Raw genomic sequence first — 19,124 nt, forward strand, 5'->3', positions numbered from 1 at the left:
CTGATTTGATGTGGTTCATATTTATAACCTACTTCACAATGCTCCCCATTAACATCCAGTTCAGTGTGTTTAATGGCTGAATCACAAACACGCTTCAGCTTCGGCTTCGGCTTCACCTAACGTTTACGAGTTCAGCCATAGGAATTCAATGCATGCTATCACAATGATGCTTCGACCTCACGTATCGTTTGGCAATCGTAAGGAAAAGAACGTAATGTGACTCCAAACGGAAACTCTAGTTCAAATTTGGTAAACATTTAATATGTCTGACAGCTCAACAGCTGTAAAAAAATGTCAACAAACAAAATATTTGCTCTTTGGAGGGATGAAATAATAGAAATATCATTCAAAGCAACCTCGAAGCAGGCTCACGTAACGCAGACGAAGCCGAACCTGAAGCGTGTTTGTGATTCAGCCATAAATTTAGTTAAAGTGTTTTGGCTAAATCATTTAAGACTATTTTTTTTGCGAAATATGCCGCGCGGTAAGGTACTTTCTGGAGTAAAAAAAGGTACAATTTTGGCTCTGAATGAAGAGAATGTGAGCATCAGTGCAATTTCAAGGATAATCAGCAGAAGTCGTCGGGCTATTGCTTATTTTTTACAAAATCCAGAAAGTTATATTACTGTGACACGATCAGGAAGAAAAAAAAAAAGCTCAGTGACCGCGGGGAGCGAATAATCGGTCGCGCCGCCAGCACTTCAACTGTAAGTTGCGCCAAATAAGTAGCGCTGATTCAGACAAGAGTGTCAAAAACAACGATTTGGAGAGCTATTCAGCGAAATCCACACTTGTGTCGGTCTAAAATGAATCTGGCACCACGTCTTTTAGATCGTCACAAGGTCCCTAGGCTTTAGTTCGATAAGAATAATATCGACACTAATTGGACATCTGTATATTTGAATTAAAAGTTGTTATTGAATTTTCATTAACGTGTTTTTTTTTTCATTTTATGCTGTTGGCATGACTTACGGAAGGAACCGAAATATTTCCATAGGCGAAATTTTGGTGGCAACTCGGTGATGATGTGGGGTGTTTTCTCATCCAAGGGGTGTCTAGAAATGCAATTCGCTTCATCGAAAATGAACAGTAGACATTACATTCAAGTTCTTCGACGCAGTTTGGTACCTTTTTTGGCAGATAAATATGAGAGATCTTGTATTTTTCAGCGGGATAATGCCAGAATCCATACCAGCAGATAAACAATGTATGTGTTGGGAATAAATACTATTGATGTAATGAATTGGCCCGCATGCTCTCCGGATGTAAACCCTATTGAAAATCTTTTTGCAGTTCTTGTCAGGAGAATATACGCGGAAGGAAAGACATATGAGACAGTTTCAGAGCTTAAACACCCTCTTCGTGAGGAATGATTTAAAATCGATCCAATCTTGGAGAACTTAATTAAGTCAATGGGAAGAAGAGTTTTTGACTTGATTCTTGCCAAAAGTTCTCAAATAAATTATTAGTTTCCGTTTATCATTAAGTTTTATTAACTGTTGAAGACATGGGTTTGAAATTTGAAATACTTGTTCTTTTCGTATTACTAAGAAATAAAAATGTAGTACCCGTGGCATGATGGTTAGTGCGTTGGACTGTCATGCAAGGGGTCTTGGGTTCAATCCCTGCCTGTGCCACCTTAATTTAAAGGGGTACTGCCTCTTGCGAGGAATTGACAATTCCTTCAAGAGTAATTCTTGTCATGAAAAAGTGCTTTCTCTAATTAGCCGTTCGGATTCGGCCTTAAATTGTAGGTCCCTTCCATTCCTGAGAACTGTACTCGCACACAGGAATGGTTGCGAGTTGTAAGTCACTAGGCCCTGGGTCACAACGGACTGTTGCTCCACCTAATGTAATGTAATGTAAGAAATAAAAATACACTTGTTACGTTTTTGAAATTAATTTGTTGTTTGAATAAACTGCCATGACCATTACTTTTATTTCCTATATTTTTAACTTCCCATAGGAAGTTATTGTAATGGGCCCGATTTGTCAAATTGAAAATGTTGACATTTCTCGACGTTTCAAGATCTCTAGAGTCGAAATAAAAGATTTTTAGAAAGGAGTCTGTGCGTGCGTGTGTACGTTCGTGACGTTTTTTCGTCCTCCATAGCTCAAGAACCTGAAGAGATATCAACTTCAAATAAATTTTGTTATACAGATAATAAGGCAGAATGGGCTCTCAAGAAAATTGCATGGGTGGTTTTTTTACCATAGCAGTTTGAAAAAAAGAGTGAACATTTTGGTTAACCCTAAATATCTTAAGAACCAAAAACGCTAGAGACTTGAATTAAATTTTATATAATATATTGTACCGTGATACCAAAAAGGTATATTTTTTTTGTTTTTATAAATCAATAAAACTGAACAAGTTTTTGTCACCCCCAAAATCTTACGACTGAAATATGATTTCATCTCTAAAACAATTTTGTGCAACGAAGAATAATGTTTCTGACATCTGATCAAATTTGATAGTTTTTTTTTATAAAAAATTAAAATAAAAAAAAACATTACTCAAAGTTGGTAAAAATTGAATATCGATTCAAATATCTTTTAAAAAACTTGAAATTTAGGCTTCAAGCTTATTTTATCTTATAAGAAATATTGTTTTCAACATTAGGACACATTTTGAGAAAAATCGAATTAACAGTTTTTTTTACAAAAAATAAAAACCTACAAAAAATTAATAAAAGTTGGTAAAAGTTGATTTTCGACTCGAATATCTTTTCAAAACTTTGAGATATTGGCTTTAATTTACTTTTATCTTTCAAAAAATATTGTTGTCAACATTCAGTTAAAGTTTGAAAAGAATCGAATTGACATTTTTCTTACAAAAAATTAAAAACCGAAAAAAAATTAACAAAAGTTGGTAAAAAATGATTTTCAACTCAAATGTATTTTAAAAACTTTGAGATAATAACTTCTAACAAATTTTTTCTTATAAGAAATATTGTTTTCAATATTAGGACAAATTTTGAGAAAAATGGAATTGACAGTTTTCTTACAAAAAATAAAAACCAAAACAAAAAATGTATAAAAGTTGGTAAAAATTTATTTTCGATTCAAATATCTCTTCAAAAATTTTAAATATTGGCTTCAAACTAATTTTATCTTATAAGAAATATTGTTTTCAACATTTGGTAAATTTTTAAAAAAAATCGAATTGACAGTTTTTTTTATAAAAAATAAAACTCTAAAAAAAACTTGGTAAAAATTTACTTTCGGCTCAAATAGCTTTTCAAAAATTAAAAATATTGGTTTCAAACTTATTTATTTCACAGAAAATATTGTTTTAGATATTCAGTAATTTGTATATAAAAATCCAACAGTCCGTTTTTTCATAAAAAAGAATCTACAAAAAATAGTACGCAAAACTTACAAACTTTTAAGCAAGACAAATTGACAGACGGGATGGGGAGTTTTCAGTGTGGGTCGAATTCCAGCCTCTTTTTTTTAAATTGTTTAGAAACGACAAAAAAATTCACGACTTTTAAAGTGGGTTATAAATTTGAACCGCACTGTATTATTAGAATTGCTATTTTAAAACCCAAGACTTGAATTTAGGACATCCTAATCCTTTAAAAAAGTATCGTTTTGTTTATGCACCAGAAAAATATAACTTAATTTTGTCGACCAGTATAATCAATCAATAGCTCTAAACTTAAGCTTTTTCAGTTTTTCGTTTTGTCTCGAAAAACAAAATGAACTAAATAACTGAAACCATTTTCTGTTTATGTTACTTTACATATTTTTATTTATGTAACTGTCCCATAGGAGTTAAAAAATCAATCGCTTTTTTTACAACTGAAGCAAGGATACGTATATAAATCAGATTCAAAGTGTTTCAAACTTTCAGAAAATGCTAACATGTGCATACATATACCGAAAATACCCTGAGACAAAACTTTGAAAGATTTGACAGTATATAAGATTGCATCTTTTCCCAAGATTCATTCCCAAGAAATCCCATACTCTCGCGTCACAAGAAAGAATCGAAAAATAAACTTGATTTTACACATAAAAATGATTGACCCAGTGATTTTATGAAATGCGTACAAACATTGTAAGTCAACATATGCAGTTATAATTTCACTTACCTATATATGTGATATACAGGCTGAGCACCAAAACAATGATCTTCCCTGCCAAAGACATCATCGTCATCAGCTTGTGGTGTTTCGGATGTGGCTCGTTTTGATGGATAATTTAAGATCGCAGCACGTTTGACAAATTTTTCTATATTGATAACGTTTAAGCACCCAGCCAAAGCTTATCACAGCGCACTTCAATATATATTCCCAAATTTATTAACAACACAAGCAATTTTAATCAGCAAAAGAAAAACAACAAAAAAGATCAAACTTTAAGCACTTGAATGATGGCGCAAATAAACGATTAAATTCTTTTTATTGACGAATATAACTACATACGGTTCGGTTCACGTTTCAAGCTTCAAGCTTCAAGACTCAAATGGTCAAACTACCCTTGAAAACACACAATGTATATAATGATGCTCTTTCTGGGGTGCGCTGACGGTGCGGTATTGTTGTTGTTTTTTTTTTTAACTATGCCCCACTTTGTATTTAAGAGTCAATTAGGACAGTAGGATACCTCAAATAGGGTAACACGGCGGCGGTGATGGTGGAGCAGGGCGCAGGCAGCAAAGACGTCTGCGGCGTGGCGTGGTGACAGCGGGTGACTGCTGTAAAGAGAGGTAGTTGTTTGTTTAACGATTCGATTTAAGGGTAATTTATGGACTCGGACTGTCGACTCTGACACCGACAACGACAACGACACCGACACTGACACCGACCGACACTTATGCGCGAGGCGACATATATTATTTTTAATCCGAGCATCAATCACAAGCGACGACACTTCGAACTTAACAACTACGAATAGCCACTGCAGCAGCGATGTGCATCATTATAATCATAAATATTGTCATGGGAACCGCAGCTAATAATAGGTCCAGAGCAGATCTAGTTTCTAGTATATGTATCCAAATTCCTCCGGTCCATGGATTATGCACGGATACAAGAGAGGAGGCAAGATGATGGTTGATGACGATGACGGAGGAAATTGAAAAGCCAAACAGGAAACCACGCAATTAAAACAAGAAAAACACACTAAAACGTGAGTTTTTCGAAAAAATGAGAATTTTAATACGAGTAGAAAGGAAAAAACTATAAACGAAAGGAAAATAATGAGAAAAGGACTTTTTTAGCACTGCATTGGGAGAAGTCCAAGGGGTGGTAGTTTAACTTTTTTTTTTTTCTTTTTGGCAGATTGCAACTTGGCCTTAATTATTAAAGCACTTGAAACCGAAACCTTTCTTGAAAGGTATAATAAATTTTTCTGGACTGCGTATGGTGTATGATGGTTGTTATTGTGTGTGGTGTGTACCTTTTCGCCTCGGAAAATTCCTGCCTTGAAACGACGACGTTATGTTCACAACTGAAACTGTAACTGACGGACGAACGAACTGAGCTGAGCTGAACAGAGCTGAGAGAGTGGAATTATACTGCATTGTGGACGGATGTGTTTGCCGTGTTAGGGTGTCAAGTTCGTAGGTGTGCGAGAGCATATTATGGGGGGAAGGGGACTTTTTTTTACTTTGCTGGGAGCCACGTTGCTGGTAGGTTAGGTATAGCTTCGTGTGCTTTTCGTTTTCTGTGCTCCATCTATACCAGCGATAGAGCGATGCTTCAGTTAGTTAGGAGGTAGGTGTATATGATAGAAGAGCTTTCACTCCGGAAGCATCTCAAGTTTTTGCGGCAAAACAACAATTACAATAAAAACAACAACAACAACAAAAACAAATATAACACGCACGTATAGAGAGACTGTGAAGAAGAGAGAAAGAGAGCAAGCATAAAGAAAGTCTCAGGGGGTGGTCCTGATGGTATGGTCACAGGTAGACTTTTATTAATTTCAGGGTGTTGCTTTTGCAATCCTAACCTAGTGTGATATGAGGCATTTACTGTCAAACTTTACTTTTTAAGTTTAATACAATTGAACATTTGTCAGAAATAAATGTATATGTATAACCAAATAGTAAAAAATGTTGCGACCAGAATTTAATTTAAATTTATAAAATGAACAATTTAATGATTTTTTAAGAAAATATTAGGAATAATTTGTTTGTCATGGGCTCCATTTTGTAAATTAGAGAGATAAGAACTGAATGAAAGGAGTTTGTTCGTAGACTATAGTCTAAGTAAAATAGTTTTTCACTTGCAATATACAATTTACTTTTAATTCTGACAGGTATAGTGGTGCAACAATCCATACGGAGTAGCTACAACATTTTTAGGATGCTACTCTAGGGAACGTGTAAGAATAAAAACCTCAAAGAATACCCGTGTTTGGTTGGAAAATCTATCCATAGTATAGAATGTTTTTACACGAATAACAAAAACAATATCCATAGTATGAATACTAGCCATAAAAGTAGAGTAGAATCTTACCAGGGATGGGTTTTTGACATTTGTACGAGTCTCGAATGGATCTTATGTGATTTCGTTCTCAAATGTTGGTACGATTGGTATTTTTTTTTGACAGGAGGAAATCTTCAAAAGACACTTTGCAGTATTCGACAATAAGTAGTGTGGGACTCTTAACCACTAAAACTACCTTATCATCAGGACCAATCTTGAGGGATCGACTTCCGATTTTTCTTTCTTAATTTTGTACAATTACTTTGGGGGAAGTTTAAACTTTTAATACTTTCCTATGTTTTTTTAGACCATAAGGCATAAGCTCATGAGGCTTGGTTTCTTTATTCAAGACGGACTCCATTTCAAAATTAGTATCACTTTGCAGTTTTTGGTTGTGCGGTACAGCGTATTTGTTAACCATTTCTATTTGTAAGTCACGATGTAGTTCGGTATTTCTTGTGTACCAAGGTGCATTACCTATTCCACGAAGGACTTTGTTTTGGAATTTTTGGATGATTTCGGTATTTGTTTTCTTTGTACAGTCCCATAATTGGATTCCGTAGGTCCAAACAGGCTTTAGTACTTGATTATACAGCGTAATTTTGTTTTGGATTGATAAATCAGAGTTGTTACTAAGCAACCAGTACATTTTTCTATATTTCAAGTTCAGCTCTTCTCTTTTCTTGTTGATGTGCTCTTTCGACTTTAGCTTTGCATCCAAAGTCATTCCAAGGTATTTGGCCGTATTGGCGTAAGGTACAGCTTGATTATTAATAATTATTGGAATATTGTTTATCTTTTTATGTTGTAAAGTTTAACACGTGAAAATTTTGTTTCATTGAGTTTGATACGCCATTTTTCGGTCCAAGCTCTCACTGTGTCGACGGCATTTTGTAGTTTTACTGCTGCCTTAGAGCCACATTTGCCGGGTACCAAAATTGCGGTATCATCTGCAAAAGTAGCCATTATGGTGTGATTACCAACTGGAATATCCCTTATGTATAGTAAATACAGGGTAGGACCTAGGACACTTCCTTGTGGTACACCAGCTTCTATTTTCTTCAATTCCGAGTATTCTTGATCTTACCTTACTCTAAACAATCGGTCTGAGATGTACGATTTTAATATTTCAATGTACTGCCTGGGAAGATCCCTTTGCGGTTTGTACTCAACTCCCTCATGTCAAACCTTGTCAAAGCTTGAGCAACATCTAAGAAAATAGCTGAACATACTTGTTTTTCTTCTAATGCTTTTTCTATTACATCCGATATTCTATGAACTTGGTCTATCGTGGAATGTTTATTTCTAAAGCCAACTGATGGTTTGGGATTAACCTTCTTTCTTCTATGAATTTGCGAAGTCTCTTCAGAAGGAGTTTGTCAAAAGCCGTAATTGGTATAAGCGATATTGGTATGTAAGCCGTCACTTCTGTAGGTAGATTACCTTGCTTTGGTATGACAATTACTTCAGCAATTTTAAAATGGTTTAAAATTTAAGTCATTCACTTTCATCTATCTTATCAACAAACTGTAAGTTATTTTCAGCTGCGTTTGATGAGTATGCCTGAAAAAAATTCGCAAGATGTTCAGCGAAAAGTTTAACTTTTTCTTTCAGATTACCGATTCATTTCCCATCTTGAGATTTCAAGGGCGAGTTTTGTAACCGCGGTCTTTTCAGGCGCTTGGCTACTTTCCATAGCGAAAAATCGGTTGATATAAGTCTTGAACCCCAATGGGTGTGTTTCGCATTGAAGTCTCCGCCAACAAGAAAGTTATGCCCAAGAAGATTAAATAGATGTGTATAGTCATCTTCTGTCTAGGAGCGCCTTGGTGGGCAGTATATAGCTGCTATCTTAAACTCTTTCTTTTTCATACCAATAATAAAAAAATAATAGTTGTTACTTGCATATTTTCACTAGTAAACTTGGCTACTTCATAATGTTTTAAGCTTTCTTTTATAAGAATCGCCGATCCACCTCTTGCCGTGTCAGCTGGATAAGGAGCGTGGTAACATGAATAGTTTTCTATTACATTATCCAGACTTTGTCCATTTTAGAAATGAGTTTCGGACACCAGGAAAATATCGATATGTTCTAGATCTAAAAAGATTTTTAATTCGGATGAATGTTGTATAAGACCGTTAGCATTCCATGTAGCAATTTTAAGTGTTCTGTCCATCATTGTTTTTTAAGAGCGACTTTTTCGCTTAGCAGTTTGATATTCAAATCCTGTTTATCAATTCTTTTAAGAATAAGTTGTAGCATTTCTTTTATGAAAGTTTTTTCATTCTTCAGCACATTTTTAACAATCTGAGATTGGTATTGCATTTGTATTTCGATGGCTGTGTTCGTTGAGTAGTCGTGCATTTAAAATCTATCTAATAATGTTGATATTATTTAGTTCTGTTAATGAAAATGGACTAACTGGGCTTATTTTGCAAGGCTGGAAAAGATAATTAAGTTTTGCTTTGCTTCCACTAAAGGTTTATCTCAGTTTAGATTGAATAAATCTGTTTGGTGTTTCCATCATACAAGAATATTTAAAAATGATTAAGTTTGACAGCACTTTCTAAAATGCAAATATTGTTTCGATATTTCGTATGAAGTGCTAGTGAGATAGTTTGATTCGTGTTAAACAATGAAGAACTGAATAGTTCAGCAACATAAAAGAATACGCTATCTACTCCATGTGCAATTTTTTTATTTTATTAAAACTAACTATATTTTTTGTACAAATAAACAGACCATAATGCATTATCTGTAGAACCAACTCCTCCACAAAGGTTTTTCTTCTCAAATGTTAACTAAATTCCGATCCCAGACCGGATTCGAGGCGAATCAAGCTCGTTTCAACTCGGTTCAGGTATATAAAGAAAATCAAGCTCTCTTCAACACCACATGTTAATGTAGCAGTCTACGACCAAACTTTCTTCTTGAAGAAATTGTTAAATTAACTTTTTTTTATAGAATCTCAATTTCCAGATGTTTTCTTAACATTTCTTCGTGAAAATTGTCCATTTTATTAGTTAGTTTTTTTAATTTTTGATTTTCACAAAACTTTCTTCTATTTTTGTGTTTTTTTTTTAAATTATTATTCTGACAGTCTTCTTCCAGTTGTACCAATTTTTAAATACAAAAATCTGGATACTCTGGATCGTTTCGGTGGCGTTTCCTCAATGTACTTTATATGGAATACCATACCATTTCTTTTTTATATACATTGCTTTTGTACTGTGGATGACTTTGCCAAAAAAACACGTGTAAAATTTTGCAAACAAACTTATAAAACTTGTTTAAGTTTATGCAATATTTTCACAGAGAATTTGCCGAATATTTATTTAACTAAATATGAAACAAAATTAGTTTGACATCTTATCTTAAGAACCAAATCCATTTAACGGTTCTTTTATAAATCAAAAAAAAACTGAAAAAAAAAATGTGTCACCTCCAAAATTTTACTACTAAAATAAGATTTCATCTCCAAAACAATTTTGTGCAACGAACAATAATGTTTTTGACATCTGATACGATTTTGAGAAATATCGAATTGAGAGTTTTTTTTATAAAAAATAAAAATCGAAAATAAACATTACTCAAAGTTGTTAAAAATTGAAAATCGATTCAAATATCTTTTCAAAAACTTGTAATTTAGGCTTCAGTTTTATTTTATCTTATAAGAAATATTGTTCTCAACATTCTGAAAAATGTTGAGAAAAATCGAATTGACAGTTTTTTTTACAAGAAATAAAAACTTAAAAAAAAATGAATAAAAGTAGGTAAAAATTGATTTTGGACTCAAATATCTTTTCCAAATTTTGAGATATTGGCTTTAATTTACTTTTATCTTTCAAAAAATATTGTTGTCAATATTCAGTTAAATTTTGAAAAAAATCGAATTGATAGTTTTTTTACAAAAAAATAAAAACCGAAAAAAAATTAATAAAAGTTGGTAAAAAATTATTTTCGACTTAAATATCTTTTTAAAAATTTGAGATAATAGCTTCTAACTAATTTTTACTTATAAACAATATTGCTTTCAATACTAGGACAAATTTTGAGAAAAATGGAATTGACAGTTTTTGTACAAAAAAAAAACTTAAAAAAAAATGTATAAAAGTTGTTAAAAATTGATTTTCGACTCAAATATTTTTTCAAAAATTTGAAATATTGGCTTCAAGCTAATTTTATCTTATAAGAAATATTGTTTTTAACATTCGGTAAAATTTTGAAAAAAATCGAATTGACATTTTTTTTACAAAAAATAAAACTCTAAAAAAAAACAATACTAAAACTTGGTAAAATTTGCTTTCGACTCAAATAGCTTTTCAAAAATTAAAAATATTGGTTTCAACCTCATGTTATTTCACAGAAAACATTTTTTTCAATATTCAGTAATTTTTATATAAAAATCCAACAGTCCGTTTTTTCATAAAAAATAGAATCTGCAAAAAATAGTACGCAAATTTGGTAAAAATTATTAAACAAATTACCAGTGTTTTATTGTTCTTGAGATGAATTTGTTTTTGGGTATGAGGTGTAACTGAGGTACGGTTCATCTCCTGGCTGAGCTCATCCTAAGATATCGCTTGTAACGTAAGAAGGATCTCGTCTAAAGAAATATGAAATACCATAAAACTGACTTGTCGAAAGAAATTGTTTGTTCGTTGGATTAGTTCGTTCAAATACTGAAACTATTTATTTTGATACAATATTTTACCAGTATTTCATATAACTATTATAGTAAGAGATAAGTTTTTAAAAATATTCTGCTGAAAATTCTCTTTCTTTTGACACCTTATTTGTTAAAATTGGGTCAGTAAGAGAGCCAAAAAAGGTGACGTACTAAATAATACATATTTTTTCTTGTTAACCTTTAAAAAATATGACATAATCTTATGCATTTTTGTGATATTGACAATTGAACAATACATTTTTGAATTGAAAATTGCTTTGAAGGCCAAAGTACGTCCCTAAAATTGGTAAAATATCATTTCGTACTGGTATTATCACATTTGTCAACGTGTGGAAAAACCTTTGTTAGTACTCAACTTTTGTTTTTGATCGGTTCTTACTTACTTACTTAAGGTGGCGCTACAGTCCGGGGCGAACCTGGGCCTCAACCAACAAGCGTCTCCAGCCAGCTCGGTCCCTAGCTAGCTGTCTCCAGTTTTGCACGCCAAGTTGGCTGAGGTCCTCTCCCACCTGGGTGCGCCACCTGAGTCACGGTCTTCCTCTTCTGCGCCGTCCCTCGGGATTGCATTCGAAGACCTTCCGGGCTGGAGCGTTGATGTCCATCCGCTCTACATGACATAGCCATCTAAGCCGTTGGACTTTAATTCTGCTAACTGGGTCAGTGTCGCTGTACAGTTCGTCGTTATATCTTCTCCTCATTCTCCATCTATGCGTACGGGACCAAAAATCACCCGAAGAATTTTTCTCTCGAAGCATTCTAAGACGCTCTCATCTTTTTTTGACAGGGTAAAGGCCTCAGCGCCATAGATGAGAACCGTGATAATGAGTGTCTTATACTCGTAGATGGTGATTTTACATGCTCGAGAGAGGACTTTACTTCTCAATTGCCTTCTAAGTCCAAAGAAGCAGCGATTTGCAAGAGTTATTCTTTGTTTGATTTCAGCGCTGGTGTCGTTGTCTGCATTAATAGCGGTGCCTAGGTAGACAAAGTCCTTAACTACCTCAAAGTTATAGCTGTCCATGGTGACGTTTTGTCCAAGGCGTCGTCGTTCAGTGTCCTTTTTTGATGACAGCATATACTTGGTCTTGCCCTCATTGACCACTAAACCCATCTTCTTCGCTTCCGTCGCAATGCTCAAAAACGCTCCACTGACATCACGCTTTGATCTTCCAATTATGTCAATATCATTTGCGTATCCGAGTAATTGGATGGATCTTTGGAAGATTGTGCCTCTAGTGTTGACGGTTGAGTTTTGCACAATTCTTTCCAGAACGATGTTGAAAAAGTCGCATGACAGTGCATCGCCTTGTCTAAAACCTTTTTTACAATCAAATGCTTCGGTAAGATCTTTTCCGACCTTGATAGAGCAGCGTGCATTCTCCATCGTCATTCTGCACAAACGGATAAGTTTGACAGGGATGCCAAAACTAGACATTGCTCGGTAGAGCTCTTCTCTATAGATGCTGTCATACGCGGCTTTGATCGGTTCATCTTACATAATTTATATGGTAAAAACTTAATGTAAACCATATTCAAACAGATCGAAGTTTTTAATCATAAAATTTGGAAAAAAGATACTAATTATTGGAAATATTAAGTTTATAATTGAGCTGTGGTGATGGCAAATTTGTATTATTTTTTGGGCATGTTATCTACATGTAATTTTTTTTATTTAGGGTTCGAAATAGCTGGAAATTTACCAATACAGTTTATTGTGACGTTTGTCATTACCTACCTAAGTTGTAAAGTGTTAGAATATCGATTTTAAAAAGTTATTATGCAAAAGTGTTACATTGTTTAGGCATCATAGGTTAAAAGGTGAGAAGTACATTTTTATAGTTTATAAATATTCATTAAATCGTAGAGTAACAAAAATTGTTTTATACATTACTTACATCAAAATTATTAGAAAAATAGGAGTTTTCTTTCTTCATTCTTGTCAAAGCTATTGGAAAATGCTGCACCTTTATGGTGTAAGTTCTTAGAACTTAAATCTATTTTTTACATTCATTTTACCTATATTTCAGGAAATGATATAAACAACTTTGCTATTGAATTTTATTATCTCACTTCAAGAAAAAATGTACATTTGAGAAAACAACTTTTGAAATGCTTCGAAAATAGAAACACGTATTACTTAAGTTTTTGCCTCATTCGTTCATTAAGTGGAGGAATAACTTCTCTTGGTATTAAGAAAGTTGACAAATTAAATAAATCCAAAAACACTTTGTATCGATCACTATAAGAGAACAAACAAAAAAGAATCGTTTAAATATAGAGAAAAGTGTTGAATTTTCGAAACATAAGTACCTCAGTGTTGAACGCAAGTATTGGTAACCAGATGAACCACCAGTTCCAAGTTGTTGTGAACCAATCATCCTTTGCACCATCATTACATGATTATCTGTCAATTATGTAAAAAACTAATATTTTCATATCAAGAAATTACAAAAATTCAAATCTTACATCGCCATTTTGTGATCAACGAATCAATATCCATTAACAATGTTAACATTTGATGTGGTTGGCTAAAGCGTGGTTCGTCCCTATAAAAGTTTATCATGATGGCTCCTTGCATTGCTTTGTGGCTAAATCGACGATCCCCGCGTGATACCATTGCATTGTGAACATTTGGATCAAAAATACTCCGGTACACCTCACGACGTTTCTCAATGTCCATCAGTCGATAGTTTCGAGCATGTTCCAATTTTTCAAGCTATATTTTCATTTTCATATTTGTCAAGGTGAAAGTAGTCAATTTTTATAATAACGTAGTTGTACACAATACTTACTCGAGCATTTTTTTCTTCTTGATCTAAGAATACTGCAACGCTCTCCTGGAACTTGTGCCAGAAATTAAAACCATCAACTTCAAGACCCGGGGTCCTCCCTAACCACCTATCAATAAGATCCAACAGGGACGGATCATTCTCAGATCCACTTATAGCATCTGCAGCTGATTTATCATCACCAAAAGCTTCCGAGTATCGCTGATTGTATTTGACGCGATTTTCAGATTTGACACCGAGTTTGTTTTCAATTAAACGAAATTGAAGACTTTGAAAGCCAGAAGCTGGAGCTAAATAGTTACGAAACTCCATGAAATCGAGTGGTGTCATTGTTTCGAGAATTGGAACTTGGTCAACAAGGAGCTAGAATAAAGAAAAAAGAAACATCTTGTTTAAATTGATAAACGTTAACATTTCAAAACTGTGACATTCAATTGCTCTTATTTTCGAATAGAGTATTAAGAAATTGATAACGCTCTTTCAAGGCTATAAAGCTCTTTAAGAAAATCCAAATATTTTAGTAGTTTTTTCGTCTTTAAAAGTCGTGATAATTTTCTATATTTAAAAGACATATCTTCAATATCCAGTTTAAATACTTTCAGTGTTAAAACATGCTTCAAAAATTGTATAAATAATCGCTGACCTATTTTGTGATAATAAAAATGCAAATTGAAAACCATTTTATTGTTAAGAGCTAGGTTGACATTGGCCTTGAAAACATCGGTTCTGGTAAATTTAAATTATCTTTTGAAATGGGTTGTTTTTTTTTTTTGTAGAAAAAGAAAAAATTGTTTTACTGAGCAATGTCACAGCTTCAATATTTTCAAATTATACACAAACTAATACAAGAACGAAATGTTTTCAAATTACAGGTCAACAGGATTTCTTTAAAAAAAAAATATGTTCGAAGTTTGTATGTCCTTAGTCCTTATAGTTGTTTAAAACTTAACATTACCTTTAATATGAGAACAATCCGATTTAAACGTTTGAGTATTTCCAAGGTTTTTGACTCCTCAATTGTTTCATCACTTAACATTTCACGAATTGAATCAAGTTCGTATATGATTTGCTTGAACCATAATTCGTAAGCTGGAAGGTGAAAATTGTTTAGAACAAATTACATTTTTATATATTTATATATGTTACTTACCTTGATGAGTAACAATAAACAAATGTTCATCGTGTACTGTTCGATTGTCCTGAGTTGAAAGCATTCGTTGAGCTGATAGAACCTTATCTAACATTAGATATTCACCATAGATCATGCCCACATCAGATCCAAGGGGAATGGCGTTATCATCGTGGCTGTTACTGATAAAAGGTATAAAAGTAATTTTGTATTGTTTTCTTTTTCAGAGTGATTACAGAATGAATTGAGCATTACAGTCAGAGTTTTAACTTGTATTTACTCAAAAAAAGTTCAAATTTAAAGCAGATGAGTTTAAATTATCATGGAGTTGTGTGTCTAATAAAAAGAGAGTGGCTATAAATTAAAATGTACTTAGCAATTAAGATTTTCTGACACAATTTTTAAGAATAATAGTAATCGCTTTTTCAAATTTTTAATATCCTCTTAAAAAAATTTTATTGTAAGCAAATTTTCAATTTCTGAAATCTTCAAACGCAGCTGTATGGGATGGATCTAAACTGTCAGAGTGGTTTTAATCAACGGCAGGCGTTCCACAAGGATGCATTTTGAGCCCTTGTTTATTGATGATATTCCTGATATTCTACCGGGTGGCGTTATCTTTGCGGGAACTCTCATCAAAGTCTTGCTCTATGCTATATTTTGTGTGAGATAAATAATTTGAATTCAATACCTTCCTTTTTTCTCCTAACACTTGAGTCGAAAACCATTTCTTTTCAGATTTTTGTTGTTCTTGTAGGTTTTCGTGTTTTTATTTAATAATGTCAACACAATTTCTTTAAGAGATTAACTAAACATTACTTATAATATTTCGCATATGATGAAATAGTTTGATTTCAAAATCTATTTTTTGGTAACGAGATTATTAGTCGAAAACCAAGTTTTACCAATTTAAGTAGCGTTTGTTTATAGTTTTTATTTCGTTTATAAAATATAAATAAATACAGATTGGACAAAATTTGGCACAAAATGAAGACATTTTAAAGTCAATACATGAGAAATTGTAAGTCGAAAATCAATGTTTACCAACTTTTAGCAATGTTTTTTAGATTTTTATTTTTGAATTGTATGTAACGTAGAATAACCTAGTTTGTCAATTCGATATGTCGAAAAGACATATCGAATTGAAGATAAAATCTTATTTTGTTCTTATATATATTAAAAATGAAAATTATTTTTGTTCAGTTTTTTTTTATTTATATACGAAAAACGTTATTTGAATTTTTTTCAAAAATATATCAGTTTGGTATCATGCCACAACATATAACAAAAAACTTAATTCAAGTCGCTAGCGTTATTAGTTCGTAAGATATTTTGGGTTAAATATCTTTCTGCATTATTATCTGTATAATAAAATGTATTTAAAGTCGATATCTCCACTGGTTCTTGAGATATGGACGACAAAAAATCTTCCCGAACGTACGGCAAAGCCAATCAGAGCTCTTTAAAAATTAAAAGAATCAAAGCTTTCTTCTTGAATAGTTTAGTAAGAAACGTCGTTCTCGTTGATTCTCATTAATTGGTGTTACCATTACTATGGAAAATAAAATCCCTGTTCTTTGTTCAAATAAATAAACTTAGTCTCAGATAGAATATTTAAAAATATTCCTAAGCAGAGCTCCTTCTTTGCTCGCAAATTCTTATTAATGTCATAGCTCGTTTCTCCAAATTGTACAAAATAACCATGATTATCTTTGAGCTTATAATAAACAACACTATAAAATCCTTACAAGGGATGATTTTTTAGCTATTATCTTTTTGGCAACACTGGTTTAAAAAGCTGAAGCACGTTTCGTGTTTTCTAAAAATATATGTTTTTTTTCACCCATGGACGATTTACATGACTATTTCAATACATAAAGTATATAAAGAGTAAAGCACTTTGCAAGTAAACAGAAGCCAAACAACTCAAATCCACAAGGTTGTTGCAATGAAAAAAAAAAAAAAATTAAAAATAACCGTTGAAGATGATTCTTTAATTTTTATACGTATGTCAAAAATTCTAACGGCTGGTACACGGTTTTGCGACGGGCTTGAGTTCTCGTTGTAATTGATGTTTTAAAGACTTATGGAAATGTCGTTCGTAGAATACGTAATTCTAAAAACGTTTCCTCGACAAACCTTCATTTTTGTCAAAAATACTCGACAATATTGTCCAGTTTTTTGTTTGCAAAGTACATGGTTTCGACTTTTCACGTCGATAAAAATTGTACTATTGCCTGCCAAGAAGGTGTTTCACGAAGGACCACAAATTCCTCAGCTATTCGAACTACAACTGCAGTAACCGTGGCGTGATGGTTAGTGCATAGGATTATATTGCTAGAGACCCGGTCCGTGTCCCTTACAGTCTTTTTTTACGGGTATTATGCTTCTTGTGAAAAACCCTTCAATAGTAATTTTTGTTATGGAAAGTGTTCTCTCATAAAATCATGACAATTGATACTGTGAACAAATGTCTGCATAAATTAAAATCTCGTAATAGAGTAAATTTTGGTGTCAGGCTCAAACCAAGGCCATCAAAAACCTTTAGAAAAATATATGTTATTTGATTGTCTGTTTCAAATTCTTGTTGCTCAGTAAAGTTCATTCAATTTAAAAACATCAACAACTCGTACTCTCAACAGATTAAAGGGAGAGTGAAAAAACCACGAACACAATGTTTTAACCAAATACAGCCTCATCAAATTCAACTGTCAACATTAGAAGGTCAAGGCTAGCGACAAACAGATTGAAAAACATCATTAAAAACCTTCCTTTTTATAAATTTAAATAGTAAGATCGTACTAAAATTATGGAGCTAATAAATAAAAGACAAACCAACTGATACAGCTCAATACATCAATATAGTGTAATCTCTTATCAAAAAAAAGGAAAAAAGGTCACATCACTACAGATGATTGATTCTGATTAAAACAATCTTCTTATCGTCTATTTCACTTAAAAGAAGAAAAAACAAACACAAAAACACCCAGAAGCGAACCCAGCTTCTTGATAGATAACACATTTCATAGATAAGAATGGATTCTTCTTATTTCATAGATAAGAATGGATTCTTCTTATTTCATAATTTAAGGAATTGATAATTATAACGGAACTGATTTAAATTTATTTTTAAAACGTAAATTAGGTCCATAACATATAGAGGTATATGATCATTTATTTATGCATCAGAATCAAAGGTAAGAATTAAATTTTTAAAAATGTATTTAATTTTGTTTCACTCGCTTTAACGGATATTCGATTTTAATGCATTTCCTTACCCATTTCGATTAAAAGGGCAACTCATTTTAATTCTTTTATTTCTTATCGCTTATTTACTTATATACGATTACAAATTGTGTATTAAATAAATTTGAATGATCGATCGAAATAAAATGTATCGCGTGTCCGTATTTGATGGGAACTTAACTTGAACTGATGAGATTATGGTTGGATCGAAGATGATGAAGGACTGGCCTGACTCGCACTTGGATGATGTTGAAACTGAAGCTGAAGCTTAATAACTATCAAATTTCAGTTCTGTTTGGTTTGTCTTATGGAATTTCATGGAAAAGAAGAATTGAAATAGAAACAGAAATAGAAATAACATTGTCTTGTATTTGTAGCTTTTACACATGCTACAAATATGATTAAGATTTTAAGATTGCATTTAGTTGTGAACTTGACATCTGATTGATCAATGCAATTTAATACGCATATAATCAAAAAAGAAAATGAATCAATGTCAAGAATTAGCAAGTGCAGAAACTTGTTCTTGTGCTGTGGGTTGATTGTTTTATCTTTGAAACGTGTAGAAAGAGGTATTACAAATAAGAACAACTTCTTCACTTAAATACTGTCGTCAGCAAAAAAAAAAGAATCAAGTGACATGGCTGCAGTCATAAATCACTTGCAAAAATATTGAACAGGAAACTGTTTGTTTTTTAAAATGTAATTCAACATTGTACGGTTTCTTGCTTTTATAGTCCAACAATAGAAACCCTTTGTATGCTTATTTCCAAGCACATCTTCGTTAATTACAAATAAGAATTTTCAAAGAAGTATATCCTAACAACGA

At 32.7% G+C, this 19,124-nt stretch overlaps 2 protein-coding genes across 2 annotated transcripts in view; both read right to left on the reverse strand.

The window, feature by feature from the left end:
* LOC129944344 (integral membrane protein DGCR2/IDD-like) overlaps positions 1-5,513 on the reverse strand; it is a 69,691-nt gene extending 64,178 nt beyond the window's left edge. The window contains exon 1 of the mRNA XM_056053707.1: positions 4,098-5,513. Within this exon, the coding sequence (XP_055909682.1) occupies positions 4,098-4,164 (67 nt within the window). The 5' untranslated portion in view covers positions 4,165-5,513. The remainder of the gene's footprint in view (positions 1-4,097) is intronic.
* A 7,659-nt stretch (positions 5,514-13,172) lies between these two features.
* LOC129945859 (tryptophan 2,3-dioxygenase) lies at positions 13,173-18,537 on the reverse strand. Its single transcript, XM_056055800.1, has 7 exons — positions 18,328-18,537; positions 15,071-15,231; positions 14,876-15,009; positions 13,924-14,283; positions 13,598-13,847; positions 13,442-13,535; positions 13,173-13,370 (listed from the first exon to the last, which is right to left on the reverse strand). The coding sequence occupies exons 1-7, from the start codon at positions 18,351-18,353 to the stop codon at positions 13,265-13,267; spliced, it is 1,131 nt and encodes a 376-aa protein (XP_055911775.1). The 5' UTR covers positions 18,354-18,537; the 3' UTR covers positions 13,173-13,264.
* Between the last annotated feature and the right edge of the window lie 587 nt (positions 18,538-19,124).

The sequence above is a fragment of the Eupeodes corollae genome, chromosome 2 (genome assembly GCF_945859685.1).
Source record: "Eupeodes corollae chromosome 2, idEupCoro1.1, whole genome shotgun sequence".
In the NCBI taxonomy this organism is placed as follows: Eukaryota; Metazoa; Arthropoda; class Insecta; order Diptera; family Syrphidae; genus Eupeodes; species Eupeodes corollae.

Excerpts from the sequence above, each read along its gene's own strand:
- LOC129945859 (XM_056055800.1), bottom strand. The coding sequence starts at position 18,353 with ATGAGTTGCCCTTTTAATCGAAATGG. Across the intron at positions 15,010-15,070 it reads GTTTATTGTTACTCATCAAG|CTTACGAATTATGGTTCAAG; the intron begins GTAAGTAACATA and ends TTCACCTTCCAG. Across the intron at positions 13,371-13,441 it reads TACTTGCGTTCAACACTGAG|TGATCGATACAAAGTGTTTT; the intron begins GTACTTATGTTT and ends GTTCTCTTATAG.